General features: G+C 42.5%; 2 protein-coding genes across 3 annotated transcripts in view; both read right to left on the bottom strand.

The window, feature by feature from the left end:
• Positions 1-932: 932 nt before the first annotated feature.
• Positions 933-6,002, bottom strand: LOC144468279 (glucose dehydrogenase [FAD, quinone]). Its single transcript, XM_078177627.1, has 9 exons — positions 5,893-6,002; positions 4,023-4,239; positions 3,781-3,906; positions 3,514-3,710; positions 3,346-3,440; positions 2,651-2,915; positions 1,752-2,214; positions 1,212-1,582; positions 933-1,127 (listed from the first exon to the last, which is right to left on the bottom strand). The coding sequence occupies exons 1-9, from the start codon at positions 5,893-5,895 to the stop codon at positions 1,035-1,037; spliced, it is 1,830 nt and encodes a 609-aa protein (XP_078033753.1). The 5' UTR covers positions 5,896-6,002; the 3' UTR covers positions 933-1,034.
• Positions 6,003-7,547: 1,545 nt separating this feature from the next.
• LOC144468278 (glucose dehydrogenase [FAD, quinone]) overlaps positions 7,548-16,148 on the bottom strand; it is a 34,688-nt gene continuing 26,087 nt past the window's right edge. Inside the window, exons 5-10 of one of the 2 annotated variants that reach the window (XM_078177626.1) lie at positions 14,682-15,041; positions 14,223-14,370; positions 12,436-12,753; positions 11,923-12,293; positions 10,002-10,096; positions 7,548-9,880 (exon numbers count right to left, since the gene is read on the bottom strand). In XM_078177626.1, the coding sequence (XP_078033752.1) occupies positions 9,799-9,880; positions 10,002-10,096; positions 11,923-12,293; positions 12,436-12,753; positions 14,223-14,370; positions 14,682-15,041 (1,374 nt within the window). In that variant the 3' untranslated portion in view covers positions 7,548-9,798. Of the gene's footprint in view, positions 10,097-11,922; positions 12,294-12,435; positions 12,754-14,222; positions 14,371-14,681; positions 15,042-16,148 lie in introns of both variants that reach the window. The other variant, XM_078177625.1, reaches the window with a different exon arrangement.

Raw genomic sequence — 16,148 nt, 5'->3', positions numbered from 1 at the left:
ACGATGGAATCTAACGCGAAATCGATGCGATCGTCGGACTGCGGATTTTATGCATTTATGGAAGAATCGAGTAGAACAGATGGGAAATAGTGAAAATGTTTTAAGGATTCGAAAATACTGTTTTATTATTTTTGAGTCAATGATGCAATTAGAGAGAAGAAGAGATGTCTATGTAGTAGTTTAATATTGTAATTAGCGTTAGCAATTTTTATTTTGCATAAAAATTTGGAATTTGCATTTATGATTAATAAAATAAAACTAGCAATAACGTATCCAATACTAGGCTAAATGATACAATTTTTTAATGCTAAAGAAACTAGTTTCCAATGACCGAAACACAATATTTTAATTTTATTATTACTTGAAATTACAAAGAAGGAGCTCTCGTTTTTCAATTTATTTTAACTGTCCCTACAACAAAATTTTAGACAATGCGTTTCGATAACATACGGTGACATGCACGCGTAATGAAAATTTCATTGAAATCGCGTGACGCACAGTCAAGCTGCAGCCACTGAAAGATATAAAAATTGTTTTTGATCGAGATCCGTGAAAAAACTGGAATTCTCACGATCTTTAATTCTTCGCGACTCGCGCAACAACGTCAACCGATCTCGATGAAATGTTCAGAATGCGTATAAATAATCGAGAATTACGAAAGCACATTTTTTAAATTTTTGTTGCAAATCGTTATCGTTCAAATAATTGCAAAATTGAGAAAAAGTGTTTCAGTCATTTATAGTCGTTTTAATCATGTACAGAATTCGGGTCAGTAAAGAGTTAATCGAATAAATTATTTTTACATTTTTATAATATTATAGGAATATTTAGGACCGCAATTCGTCGATGTCGATCAGCAATAAATATTGAATAGAATCAGGAGGCACGGATGTCTCGAACGATGTCAAAGGATGATAAAAACCAGTTCTTAATGCAAGTCAAACAATTTTATTCGTGCGCAATTATCAAGGTTCCAATTTTCGAGGGATAATCATATTTAGGTACTATCATTTGTCAGATGTGTCGATACGAATTCAATCCTTCTTGCCATCCCAGTCCTCTATGATGAAAGCGGCCGCCTGTTCACCGATCATGTTGATCGCCGCCACAGGGTTACCGGACACCACCTGTCAAACACAAAGTCACCGTCACTCTTCCACCGTCCTCCACACAAATCCTAATTCCACGTACAAAACATACGCTATACTCACTTGAGGCATGATAGAGGCATCAGCCACTCTGAGATTCTTCATTCCGTGGACCCTCAATCTCGGGCTGACCACCGCCATGGGGTCAGATGCAGGTCCCATTTTGCAGGTGCCGCTCTGGTGGTTCTCGTGCCTGGTGTTGTAGGTGATAGCACAGTGCCAGAACTCGTCAGAGTCCATCGCGTATTGAGAGCACTGCGGGATAACGATGTCGTCTCTTTCCAAACCGGCGGCCTTCATTGCCTCCGAGCTGGCGAGTTTATTTATCACTTTGATGCCTTCGACGACCACCTTCCTGTCGTGCTCGCAGCCCAAGTCGTTGCTCCAGATCTTCGGGTGGCTGCGAGGGTTCTTGTTGCGGAGCAAGATGCGACCTGCGGGTAGAGAGGATCATCGTTCATCTGATTCTATAATGTATTGCAAGAATAGCTTTAAGGCGTCTCAAATGACTTAGCAAAGTCTTAGAAACGATATAGGAAGATCCAGAAACGTTCTGTGTTAGACATCATAAACTGGACGTAATTAGACGTTCTTAAGACTTACCCCTACTATGCGGTTGCACGTTCACGGACGTGAACCTGACAGGCATTCTCGTGGAGCTGTCCCTCAAATCGGCAAACGCGCTCTTGCACACAGCCTGGAATCCAGCGAAGAAGATCTGGATGTCCGGATCGTCCGGAGTGGTCAGATTAGACGCCACGATGCCCGTCACCTGTGCCATTCCTGTGCCCGATAGAGGACCTGTTTGGTTCAGCAGATACTGTTCAGCGCTCTGCTCGTTCAGCTCGCTGAATTTCGGCACGTCCACGGTGAAATCGATGCCGAACGACTGATGATTGTGCAGGTTCTCGCCCACGCCGGGTAGGTCCACCTTCGTGCGAATACCGACCGACTCCAGGTGCTTCTTGGGTCCGATACCGGACAACATCAACAGCTGAGGGCTGTTGATGGATCCTCCTGATACTATTACCTCTTTCCTCGCGTGAACGTAGTGCTTCAGTCCGCCCTGTGTGAACATGTTATTGTGTTAAGACCACGTGTGAGATTCGTGGTTGGATATTATACATAGGGGCAAATTTAACAATCGCGGATGAGTTTCGAGAATGGCAATTGATATCGCATTCACGTAACATTGATATAAATTTGACGTAATTTTGACGTAACGTCGATATATACTTGACACAATCTTGACATAACTTTGATAAGAACTTGACATAACCTGACATAATCTTGACATGACTTTAATATAAACCCGACACAATCTTGACATAACTTTGATAAGAACTTGACATAACCTGACATAATCTTGACATGACTTTAATATAAACTTGACATAATCTTGACATGGACTTTGAAATAAACTTGACACAATCTTGGCATGGACTTTGAAATAAACTTGACACAATCTTGACGTAACTTAAAGGTTCAACACAGCCACTCACCACTTCGAGTTCGACACCGAGAGCCTTCCTGTTAAGAATACGAATCCTGGTAGCCAAAGCGTTGGTGATCACGTCCAGATTTTTGCGATCTCTGAACGGTTTGATGAACGAGGAGCAGGAGCTTTGTCGGACGCCGTTCTTGCTGATCGTTTGAGCGATCGTGAAACCGGTGATCTGGTCGCCGACCATGTCAGGTGTCACTCCATAACCAGTCTCTTCGGCTGCTTTCATAACCGTATTGGCGAAGTCAGGGTGCCAGGGGAACCTAAAAGAAAACATCGTTCGCAGACCAGCAAACTGCGTCAAACACCTTCACTGTCTCCTTCATCGAGCCATGTATTAAATCGAGCCATAAATTGCGACTATGGCAGACATTTAGTTTCTTCTTTTCTCTATTTAATGAAACCCTTGTCTATTTAACCCCTTATATAACGACGAGCCAGACTGGCGACGAACTTTTCGCGCACAATTTGATAAATATAGCTGTCACTCAGTTCTATTAATTCGAAATAAAATTTGAATCCCCAGTCATCGAACTTTGAGAATAAAAGTAAAAGGGCAATCGGGACACTAGAATCATTAAGGAAATAATTAAAGTGGAAATACTGAAAGATGTAACAAAGCAGGGGATTCATAGCAACTATATAACAACTGCATCAGAATATATTTATGACTTGACCTAAGACAATACGAACCTCTCGACAGTCATCAGGCCTCCAACACCATGGTATTTGGCACTAACTCTGCCGATCTCCTGGTTGTCCTCCGACTTCTTGAACACCGGCAACACCTGCAACACATTAACAATAAGAAGCTTTCTATCTCCTAGATTATACTCTTCCTCAATTTAATGAACACAGTACGTCGTCCCAGCCCCATCCCTCGTTGCCAGCGTCCAGCCATCTTTGGTAGTCCTTGGCGTGGCCACGATGATACGCCATACCATGGTGCAACGTGCAACCACCGAGATTCTTACCGCGTGGCCAGTAGCATCTACCGCCGTTGTTTAGACAAGCGTAGGACTCGTTCTCGGTGAGATACTTCCAATCCAGCTCGCCACCTACCAGACACTAGGTTAATACTTCCGCGAATTTGGAGGAATAAATTTTTACTGATGGCGAATTATTTACCGAGATAGAGCAGAAGATTACTAGGTACTTCTGCGCCCGCCGGTTCATCCGGACCGGCTTCCACCAGTAATACCGACCAGTCGTTCTCGCTCAACCTCGATGCTACCACTGGTCCTGCTGCCCCAGCTGTGCAACAATAAATTCGAATTTAAAACAATTCGTTTTACGTGAGGATTTTAGCAGCTAATTGTCGGCTTTGAACGTGTTAGTTGGCTTCAATTGGCATTGTTTAAATGACTTACCGCCGACTACGATGAAGTCGTAAGAGAGCTTCGGCTTTTTAATCGTCCTGATACGGCCGCACACGTCACCGATCTCCGGAGAGGCGATGAGCAGACCGTTCAGCACGGTCAGGAACAGCGACGCGTTGCCACCAGTGCAGACGTTGGTCAGCTGGGGTCCGCCGACGTAGGGGTTGGCGCACTGCGGCGCGGCAATACCACCGAACGCGCTCAAACTCTGCAATAGTTTCTCCTTTCGAATGTCGGCTGTTTTTTTCTATTTTTTTTTCTTGTGTAATACAAAAATCCGCGGAAATGCAACGCGCGATATGTCTGCACATCTCCGAATAACGTTGCGAGGATACGCTGCTGTTTCGCGGGGAAAAAAACAGAGACCGGTGGAGGGAAGTTGATTTTTCAGAAAAATGTAAAAAATTTGTTTGGAAAATAGTTTCGCAAACAGCTCGAATCCGATCCGCGATGTTACGGTGCTGGAAAGAGGATGTATGGAATAGGTTCTGCTGCGAATGTTCGTTTTAAATTTGAGGGTTTTTGGAGGTTAGAAGGAACCCTCTGGAAGATCGAGGATTGTTTATAATTTTTGTAATAGGAATTATTAATAAGAGTTTGAAATTAATTTGTTTTATCATGTTAGTGGAATTTGGGGATTGGATATTTTTTTGGTAACAATATTTATGTGTGAAAAATTGAGACTTTTAGAACTTTAAAAATCGACCTCTTTGGAATGTGATTGTAATTTGTTATTTGTATAACAATGTATAATTTAGGCAAGACAAATCTAACTTATTTCGTCAAATTAGTGAAACTCAAAGATCAGCTATTTTCTGGTAATAAAATTCAATTGTTAAAATTTAACGATTTTAGAATTTTACGAAACCACCCCTTGGAATGTATATATATATATATATATATATATATTACAATTTTTATATAACTGTGCTCGATTCAAGCAGTGCAAAATCCAATTTGTTATCAAATTAGTGCAACTCGGAGTTCGGCTATTTTCTGGTAAAAAGGTTCAGTTACGAAAATTCGACGATTATACAATTTGTAAAACCCCGCCTTGGGAATTTCGAGCGTAATACACAACAGTTTCCTGATTTTAACAATGCAAATCCAATTTGTTTCATCAAATGAGTGCAACTATTTTTTTGGTAAAAAGATCAACCGGCGAAAACTCGGCGAATATACAATTTTAGAAAACCACCCCTTGGAATTTTTATTGCATTTTGCAATTTCTACAACAGTCTTCTATCAGCATAAATGCAATTTATTTTCTGAATTAAGTACAACCCAGAATTAAATAATATTCTGGTAAAAAACATTTAATTGCGGAAATTTTGTGATTATAGAATTTTGTGTATATTATACAAGTGTATATTATACTAATTCTTATATTATTATAATACCACAACAATGTTTGACTCGAGCAACCCAAACCAAATATGTTCCATCAAACTAGCATAACTCATAGATTCAGTTATATTATAATAAAAAATTAATTTCTAAAAATTTGTTAAATACAGAATTAAACAAAACCACCCCTATGAATTTCGCAATTTTTACAACAACACCTAATTAAATCAGGCTACATCCAATTTATTACATCAAACAAATAAAACTCAGATTTCAACTTTTAAATTAAAACTAACATAAATTAAAATTAACATAAATCATCCCTTAACATTTCCATCGCTTTCTACAATGTTTTATCGAAACCCTAGTACTAAAAATACCGTCATTAATCCATCGATTGTTCAAACTCCGTCCGAGTATAGTACAGTATAGTCCCGCCCTCGCGAAAGTCAACGCGACGAGCATTCGACCGTATCGCGACGTTTCGCGGTGAGAATCAAAGGGGGTGACGTACCATGGTGTATGATCACGGAAGCCAGTAAACTGCACCTCGTCCGACTGACGACCTTTCCGCGCCGTTTACTTTTTATACGCGCGGCGAAATTCGCCGGGGCGAGTCGGGGCGGCGGGGACAGGTGCGAAGACGATAAGCGGCTTGTAATTGTACGCGAAGTGTCTCGCGTTATCTAGCGTTTCGCGGTATTGACAAATTACACGTTCGATGTACGTGCGTACGGTGAACGTGGTCGCCTCCCCGCAAGGGGGAGGAACCTTGTCACGTCGGACGGAATGAAGGATTGCTCCGTGCCTGATATGGTCTGCCATAAAAACTATTTATTTACAATATTTTGATTTACAGTCTCGCGCCGCGCTGGCGATCGGCGGGCTACGCGTTCGCCGCGTTGCCTCTCGCATTACGCTCGCGTCGCTTCTATTGGCTAGTCCTGGGAAGTTGAAGTCAGGCGTCCGATGATGACGGCTGATCGGGTGCATGATAGCCGATCAATCGGTCAATAATGAGAGTTACATAGCGGCAGACGCCGTAATTTTTTCGTAAGTATTAGATAACAATTAACATCGGATTCTTTGTTGATAAATCGAGAACGTGAAATTAGGATCGCAAGCGGCTAGTAATGACAGCTGATCGGGCGACCAATAATGATAGTTCATAAAGCCGCAAATCGTAAAACGCGTCTTTGACCGCTTTGGCAGCCGTCGAGATCTTTTCGTAAGTATTGATTAACAATTACTGCCCAATTCTTCGTTAACAATCCAAGAACGTGGAATTAGGATCTCTGTTTCACTTTCTGACGCATTTTGTATCTCAGGCTCTCCGATCGACGCGTTTTCTATCTCAGGCTCCCCGGTCGGCGCGTTCTCGCAGCAGCTCGGAAGTCGCCGTTCTCCGGCGACGTCATATCGCGGCTCGTAAATGACAAACGGTATCGGAAACGCGTTTAACGCCGTCCGCGAAGGTCTGAGCGTAACCGTAGTGATAGCGTTGCGCAGATATCCGTCGCGGACTATCGCACAATATTGTATAAGGAGCCGCGGCGTCGCAAGGAGATGAGGAAGAGCATCGTCTGTGCAACAAGTTGGAAGAACTTTTCGTTCGTTTCGAGAGCGCGTTAGGCTTGCGCCGTTTCGCGGCATCGGCTGTATACGAAAGTGTTGTAACGCCGCCCGGTAATTGCTATAATTAACGCCCGCTGATTTATCGCGTGTAATTTCATGTGTTCCGGCATTATCGCGGCCGACGATCCCTAGATATACATACATCTAATATCTGTGCAAAGGTCTTTGCTCTTTGCTGTTGACAGAAATGACGTAATTTCGCGTCGATTCTTTCGGTTTGTACTGTACGATCTATTGTATACGTTTACTTGTATAAGTTTTATTTTGCACGTTTTATTGTATACCTTTCATTCTATACGTGTTATTGTATACGTTTTATTCTATACGTTTTATTGTATACGTTTTATCGTATACGTTTTATTGTATACGTTCTATTGTATAGCAGGCGTGGAACGAGGAGTAATTTTAGAAACAGCGATTATTCGCTTATTATACCCTTTTCGCTTGTATTAACCCTTTGCACTCGATTGGTAACTTTGAGGCACCGCTGAAATTGTTCTCTCAGCTTCTGAAATAATTTTTACAGCAACAAGGTTCAATAACATAAATAGTATAACAGTTTAATAATATAAATAACAATAGAAAGATTGTTGGAAATGAAATTGGTCGTACGAATCGCAAGAGTTAATATCTTATATATAAAATGCAATTCGTCGCTTAAAATTGGAATATTGTACACTAGCAAAAATTAATTCAGATTTATAGTTAAAATGGCTTCGAGCGCAAAGGGTTAACCTCTTAGGCACGACGCGCTACTATAGCATCTTTCGTGAATGCTTCGTGCTACACTCAATTGCATTATTAATTATTAAAATAAACTATAAAAATGAAACTGTGTACGTATAATACACTAAGAAAATAATAATATCTAATTAATACTGTATATATCTATATAAGAATATAATAGGAAAAACGGTAATTTAGTTATTTAAATAGGAAAAACTTTATTTAATATCGAGCCGTGCCCAAGAGGTTAAAGATCGGCGAACTTTCGGGGATGCGGCGCGCGAGATAAAAGCAGAAATCTGGTCCCGGTGCAGCGAACGGTAAACAAAGTTGAAATTACGTAAAACACCGTTGATAAGGAATCGTGACAATTGTCGGCCGCGTACAACAGAATTCTTCACTCGCTTTTTTTTGATAATCTTAGCCACATAAATGTGGACGTGCCCGGATTACCGAGCGCGCCCCCTTCGCGGGAGAGAGCACACACACAACAATGACTTCGTTTGCCAAACGCTTTTCGCGCGCTTGTAAACCAGCAAATCATCGGCCGCGTTATTCTTTGCACAAAGCGACACATAATATACAACCGTGGCAACGGATTTATTTTGTAATTTCTTCGGAACGATTCTGTGCGCTCGAGATCGCAAGAGATACGAGTGATCCGTGCGTAAATCATCTGCTAGCGATCATTAGCCCCGGATTTTATGCGTTCATGCGAGAGAAGAAAAGGTTGGAGTGTGAAAGAACGTGAGAAGAATTTGATCTGTTACGGTGCTTTGAACTTGGCGTTGTTGAGAGAGATAATTTATTTGGAAGGAAATTTTCGAAAATTTCTTGTATAAATATCCGATAGTTTACAGTGGTCCGGTTTAAAGAATTCAGTGACAAGTTGTTTTAATTTTTGAATTATTATTTGAATTTTGGCTAACATTAATTGACATAATTTTATATATTTAGCTATTGATAATTCAATATTTTTTCTATATAGTAAACGATAAATTTCAGTAGATTTCCATCGCTATTTTCGATTTGAAAAAGGATTTTTCAAATGTAATTGTGCAGAATTATATTTCACTTTCTAGCCACGTCGCGGTCCTCTTTAATTAATTATTACTTCGAAACTGTTTTTCCTAGGACAATGATCTTCTCGCAGTTATTTAAAGCAAGCTTCGTAGAAAATATTCTGTTTTACTAGAACACGGAAACCGTGGCAGGTCAAAAGTTATCCTGTGTCAAATATAGGGTAATAGGGATAATAGGAAACTTTTTGAACTTGTCACGTGTCACATAATTATATTAAAAGACCGATGGAAAATATGAAATACCGAGCAGGATATTTCGAAGAGTGTGAAGATTTCCGTCAGTCAAAATATTCTATTCCATGACTCGTCTATCTTAATTAATTTCTTAACTTTCGGAGCTCATAGCTGATTAAACAATCGTCAATCTAAAACGAGCAGAACATCTCGAAGACTGTGAGGACTTCCCACAGTCGAAATATTCTATCACTCATCTATTTTAATTAATTTCTTAACTTTATAAAATATTATAAATTAAACAATCGTCAATCTAAAAACCTCGACTTATTAGTTAAACGTCACTGAATCTTCCAAACCGCACGATAAAGTAGCTTAAAAGGACAAAGTAGCTCTGTAGATCGAGATCTCCGCCAGAATTGATCGACTAATCGACCACGCATTTCGCAGCAGCGCGATACATAAGAATAATCTAACGCTAAAGGAAGAATTAGAAGAGAAGGCTGGATGACGTCCGATGCGAATGTTCCCGGCAGTTCCGTTCCACGCGCTTCGATCGGCCCCCGATCGTCCGCGGTAATAGTAGTTGAGGATCTCACGCGGATCCCGGGGCGGCGGCGAAGAGAAAGGCCGGCGAGCCGCGCGCGCGCGCGCGCGTCTCCGATCCGTTGGTGGCTCGCCTCTTTGGTGACTTAAACGCCGCGCCGTCTCTTGGCACCGGGTTAACTCCGCGGCCCGACACGATAGGCCGCGCAAACTCGCCGGAGCGTATCTTGGACTAGATTCGTCGGGGATTCTCGGTTTTACCAGGCGCCCTGGTCCCAGTCGACGTATTTGATCCCCCATAGCAATAGATCCAGCGAGTTGTCGATCGTAGAACGGGAACTACGGAACATGGCAAATATTGCTAGTGACTAATCGTTAATTGGCATGCCGCGGGGCTGAGTTTTTCCATGGGGTGCTATAACCGCCCATACGGGTATGGACGTGGTAATGCTGCCCGTACCATTGCGTCTCGCCAACGCCCCAGTCCGCTTTGATGAACGCGGCTGCTCTTTCGCCGATCATTATCGCCGGGGCGGCCGTGTTCCCCGATATCACCTTTAGATAGAAAACACATCGATTAGGCGAGTTAATAATCAAGCGACACTTACGTTATTTAATTACGCGACCACCGTTGTACCATTGCGAAAACATTTTGTATTTATTTTATACCAAAAACCAGAGTCCTCTTTGACCTTCACGGAAGACAGTTGAATATTCTACTTTTCAATATTTTTTATTTATTTATATAATGAAGATTAGAAGACAATATTTTCTCGAGGATGTTGTCGAAATGGTATTCGGTGGCAATTATTATTCTCTCTCTCTCTCTCTCTCTTTCTATACAGTAGAAAGGGGTGCGTGTATAAATACTCTATAATACAGGGTGGTCCAATTGTTACAAGCCATAACTCCGTTATCATTGCGTCTACGAAAAAACGCCAAAGGAGAAAGATAAATGGTCCAAAGAGCCCTACATCCGTAGGCCTTTAATTTTTTCCTAGACGCAACAGTGCATCTACAATTAACAATTGCATCATTTGTTTAAATAAAAATGCATCTTCTTTATTACACAGATCGATTCTTCTGTTCATTCTACGAAAAAAATCATCAATCTCGAGATATTTTCAAAAAATGTCTCTATACATCAGAGAGACATATAGACTCTATCCATAGAGACAACAGATTATGTACATGTTGTGTATCGCGACACGCGTGTAGTTTAATCGCGATCGTCGAACACGATGTTTTGCACGGTGTCTTATAATAGGATACATTAACCGAATTCGGCGGGGCGTTTAGATTGAACCGCGGCTCCGGCAAATATTTGCCCTGTTATTGGCAGTATTAATTACCAGCAATATTATAAATTGGGTAGAATTTACGTGGCCGCTCCACCAAATTAGAACCCGGTTATCCGTCCCCCTCCCCCCCCCCCCCCCCCCCCCCCCCATCGATACAATTTAATCTAACCGGGGTAAACAGATACCGGGCCCCCCTCCCTCCTCCCCGTTCGCCCGTTCCGAAACCCGTTTGTCTTTTTCGATGGAAAAGCCGAATTCGCGGGGGCAAAATTAAAACATAATATTGCTCCGGAAATATAAATACGACGGAATCAATTAACCGTTGATCATCAACGGGGTACGTCGTCGGTTGAAACGTCGGGACCAAGGGAGAAAGGAGGAGACTTGCCGCTGTAATTACGTTTGCCCGTGTCGTTATAGCGTGAAAAGGGGGGGGGGGTGGCGGGGCGGGGAGGAGGGGCGTATTACATCGCGCGGCATTTAGTTGAGCTTCGGTATACCGAATTTTTAATCGAGTTCATTAATTATCGCGACTTTCGTCGAGCAGGGCAATCTTTCCTCGAATCTCTTTTGACGAAAAGTTATGCTGTTTTTTAATTGTGATAACAATTATAACAAGACTTCGATTTCACATGTAAAAGGGAGAATAAAAATCGAGAAGAAATAAGAATCTACTAATTCGGCAAAATTATTTAGAATTTTTAAGACCGTCTACCAGTGCAAAGAATGGCGTAACAAAATGATATATAATATGTATAATAAAAGTTATTAATTTTATAAGGCGAGTATGATGACTTTGCAAATGTATGAAACTCAAATGACGTATAAATACGTCGCTGATGCTCGGCTAAAGAATTTTAAATGGCGTAGGACTACGAAGTCCACATTTCTTATCGCTAAAGGGTTAAAATAAAATCACGCTACCAGCATCAAAATAAAAATTAACACCGTGAGAAATAACAGTATGAATTATCTCACAATTTGCAACAAACTGAGAGAGAAAGAGAGAGAGAGAGAGAGAGAGAGAGAGAGAAAGAGATAGGGGGCGACGAATAATTGCGGCAAGAAAAGTAATCGTACCTGCGGCATGATGGAGGTGTCAGCGACTCTGAGACCCCTGATACCGTGCACCCTGAGCTGAGGATCGACGACGGCCATGGGATCGCTGGCTGGTCCCATCTTGCACGATCCCGCCTGGTGGTTCTCGGGCCCGGTGTCCTGTCTCACCGCGCATCCCCAGTACTCGTTGCTGAGGAACCGATACTGGGAACAGGCCGGCAACGGCGTGTTCGCCAGCGTCATATTGTAATTCCTCATGGCGGTGGTGTTGGCGAACGTCAGGGCTATCTGAATTCCCTCGACGAGAATAGCCACGTCCAACGGATCGCTCAAATAGTTCCCGTGGATTACGGGCTTGGCGAGGGGATCGTTGCTGGCCAACCGAAGTGTCCCTAACGCGGAAAGACGGTTCTCCCTTGTAATATTGATTTCGGGGAGAGGGAGGAGGGGGGAGGGGGGTGGTGTGATGGCGGTGGTGGACGGACGACGAAAGCCACGGACGATCGAATATACAAGCCGATCGCGATAGCTTACCTCGGCTACGTGGCTGCAGGTTCGTCGGCGAGATACTGATGCCGCGCGGACCGTTGTCCATCAGCGCGCCGAGCTCGCCGGTGATGCTGCACGCCGCTTGATACCCGCCGAAGAAGAACTGTAAGTCGGGGTGGTCCGGGGTGGTGTACGAAGAGGGGATGATTCCTGTTAGCTGGGACAGGCCCGTCGAGGACATGGGACCCCGTTGGAAGGCGACGTATTCCAGGGCCGCGGCCCAGGTCAGGTCGAACTCGTTCGGCTCGTCGATCGTGTACGATACCGTGAAGGACACGTGGTTCTGCAGGTTCTCGCCGACACCTGAGGGGAACCCGTGTATAGTTTATTAACTCTTTTGGACACAGGATTTCAGATGAATATCATAGAAATTTTGTCGCGTTTTTAATTGAACAAAATTGGTATGAAATACCAATAATAACCAATGAAATTGGTGTGATTGAAAGGGTTAATCATGATAAGAATTTTGTGACTGAAAGGGTTAATCAGAAATTGTTTTAAGTCGAAGATGATTCAAATGTACCGAGCCGATAAATAATGACGGCTCTCAGAATTCTGTTTTTAATATTGCTGAAATTGTTAACACGACTGAAAAGATAAAATTTGTGTAAACCCTGTCAAGCTTTAATTATATAGCTTGCTGTAATAATATAATTTATTCAAAGCAAAAGGTCTCTTAAAGTTTATGTAATATTGTAAAACTGGAAGTTATTTTGACCATGTTCATTGGTTCATTGTTAAACACTTTTCGTAGAAAGTGATTACGTAAATTTCTTTACGCAAGTCATGCACTTATTACAACAAAAACAGCGAAAGTTTTAAATAAACTTTCATGACTCGACAATGTTAATTCTTTACTGTCGCGTTTCCTATGCTAAACGCATTTGTCGTGCCGTGTCACTCAGTTTAGTTTTCGAGAAATTGTCACTCGAAAAAACAGACTAAAATGTCAGCTTGTTACAACGTTGCCTCTTTTATCAGAACTCGGTATCTCGTGTATAATATTGTGCACAAGTATGTGGACTTTGGGTAGTAACACGATTGAAAATTTTACAATTGTAACGAGAAACTGTAATTAGAAATTGCTACGCAGTTACGTGGAATGGATATTTATTCAATTCTCTTGGAGCGTCGATAGTAATAAATTAATGAAAATCATGAAACATTGCGTGTCGTCTCTTTGACCAATAACAGCTTTTGTTGCAATCGAAAATGTTGTATATTCGAACGCGGAGGTCGAAACCGTTGATAAAAAGCGGCTGAGAAGCACTTGCGATGAACGAAGTTAAGCAATAACAATTTTCCAGTGATTCGAAATCGTGCTTTTGCTTTTAAAAAATGTAAAATATTTTATATTGTTTATAGACGTTGTAGTATCTTTGGTCAAATTTATAATAGAGAGTTGTGCTATTAGTTGTAAATAATTGTACTATTTATTATCACGACTCTCACCTTTTCAATAATAAATAAAAATCGTATAAAAATTCAGGCACAGCATACTGTGTCAAATGAATAACTAATTCTCTCGTGACAATGCTGCCTTTCGAAACAAAAATGCGATACCCTCGCAGCAACGGGTTAGAACGACGCCAGGTCGTTTTTTGTGTCCCGAATTCCCGAAGAAGAATCTCAGAAATTGACGGCAACGTTTCCAGTTGCTACGAGCAGGCTGGATAGAGGAACGAACGAATCGTGCGCCAAGAGCAATTTCGGCTAGGAATACCGAGCGATCTGGCCGGCTCAAAGCGCATCTGGGTGGCCGAGGCGCTTACCCGGAAGATCTTTGACGAGGCTGACGTTCACGGCTCGCAAGTGTTCCTTTGGCCCGATCCCGGACAGCAACAACAGCTGCGGCGAATTGACAGCGCCGCCGGAGACGATCACCTCACGATTAGCCCTGGCGACCCTGAGTTGACCGCCCTGGAACAAGAGATCGTGTATCGATCACATGGTCACCGGAACCTTGAGCCCTCGCAAAGGTCCCACACGAAGGTCCCGGAAAGGTTCCGGTCGCGCGGCGCTCGCGAAAAGCGCGTGACGGACGATAACGCGAAAAACACCGATGATGGATTTCCTACCCGGAACCGTCATAATCGGACACGTCGCGCCGGACCTATTTGTCATCGAAGTTATCACACGCGGCGTTACGCGAGCCCCGCCGATACATAATTTTGCGGCGGTATCGGTCCGCGGTGAAGATAACGTCGCGCTGCGAGGCCGATCGTACTAACTTGGATGTACTGGACGCCGACGGCTTTCCCGTTCTCGACGATGATCTTGGTGGCGGTCGCGTTCAACGCGACCTGCAGGTTCCGTCTGTAACGGAACGGCTGCAGGAACGCCGTCGACGCGCTCTGTCTCACGCCGTTCTTGTTCATCGTCTGCGCCACCGTGAAACCCGTGTACTGGTCGCCGTTCAGATCCTCCGACAACGGGTAACCCCTCTCGGCGGCCGCCGCGAGGATGTCGTCCGAGATCGCCGGCCTCCAAGGGAATCTGCCGACGTTCAGCAGACCGTCCGTCCTGTGGTATTTACGGCCCACTCGATTGATCTCCGTGTTGTTCTCCGAGCACGTGAAGTACGGCAAAACCTGCAACGCAGCACCGGTGTCTCGTAAAACTTCTTTACGCCCACCCTTCCAACCCCCCACCCCACCGCGGCGCATCGCAGTCGATCAATCTTCGTTTTTCAACCCTAACCACCGCCGTCCGTGGCGACCGGTAAATTCGAGCCTTTCGGCGAACCCGACGAAATTCGCCTAAAAATAAGGCGATAAGGGGCGCACTGTTTCTGATGCATTTTTTGGCGATTCACTATTTTGATGCACTTTTTGACGTCAAAAGAGGATTTGAGAATAGCTTCATATCATTTTTTTAAATAATAGTTTTGATGTGGTTTTGTAGAAGTATTTAGATGTGCATTATGTAAAGAAAAATTTTTGTTCTGAAAAATTTATCGGAGCACGGCGATTATGCTCTCGTGAAAGTTATGGCGTTTTTACGGCGTGTGCTGACAATTTAATAGCTGGGAAACATTTCCTACCGTGACTCGGGATCATTTACAATGATCCTATAATCTTATTTATTTTACAATGTGTTCCACGTAATAATTTTATGTAATATAGGAATATTAAAACAAGATGCAACTTTCACAGAAACAGAATTTTCAAGCTGTAATTATTTTTGCGGTATAATTTTGTCTTTAATATTTCTTGAATGTGCATTTAATTCTTCAATTATTTCTTGAATGTGCATTTAATTCTTCAATTATTTCTTGAATGTGCATTTAATTGTTCAATTATTTCTTGAATGTGCATTTAATTCTTCAATTATTTCTTGAATGTGCATTTAATTCTTCAATTTTTTCTTCAATATGCAAATGTGATAAAAATATATATCTTGAAAAATGTTATCCTAAAAATGACCAATATTTAACAAAATTGCCCTAATTTAATTAACACGAGTTCAGATAGCATCCGAATGAATTCGAAGGTATCCGAACGATTCCGAAGGTATGCGAACGATTCCGAACGAATGCGAACGATTCCAAACGCTTCGAACAGTGCGGTCGCATAGTAAACGCGTCGCCAGACAAAAAGGAATCGGTGTCGCGCCCGTAATTCCAGCTGTTTATGAGCATGAATCACACTGACGGATTGGCAAACGGTTCTCTCGTGAACGTCACGCGATTCTTGCGT

Source organism: Augochlora pura, chromosome 4, assembly GCF_028453695.1.
Source record: "Augochlora pura isolate Apur16 chromosome 4, APUR_v2.2.1, whole genome shotgun sequence".
Lineage (NCBI taxonomy): Eukaryota > Metazoa > Arthropoda > Insecta > Hymenoptera > Halictidae > Augochlora > Augochlora pura.
The sequence above is the reverse complement of the archived record's forward strand: the minus strand, read 5'-3'. Positions and strand labels throughout refer to the sequence as shown.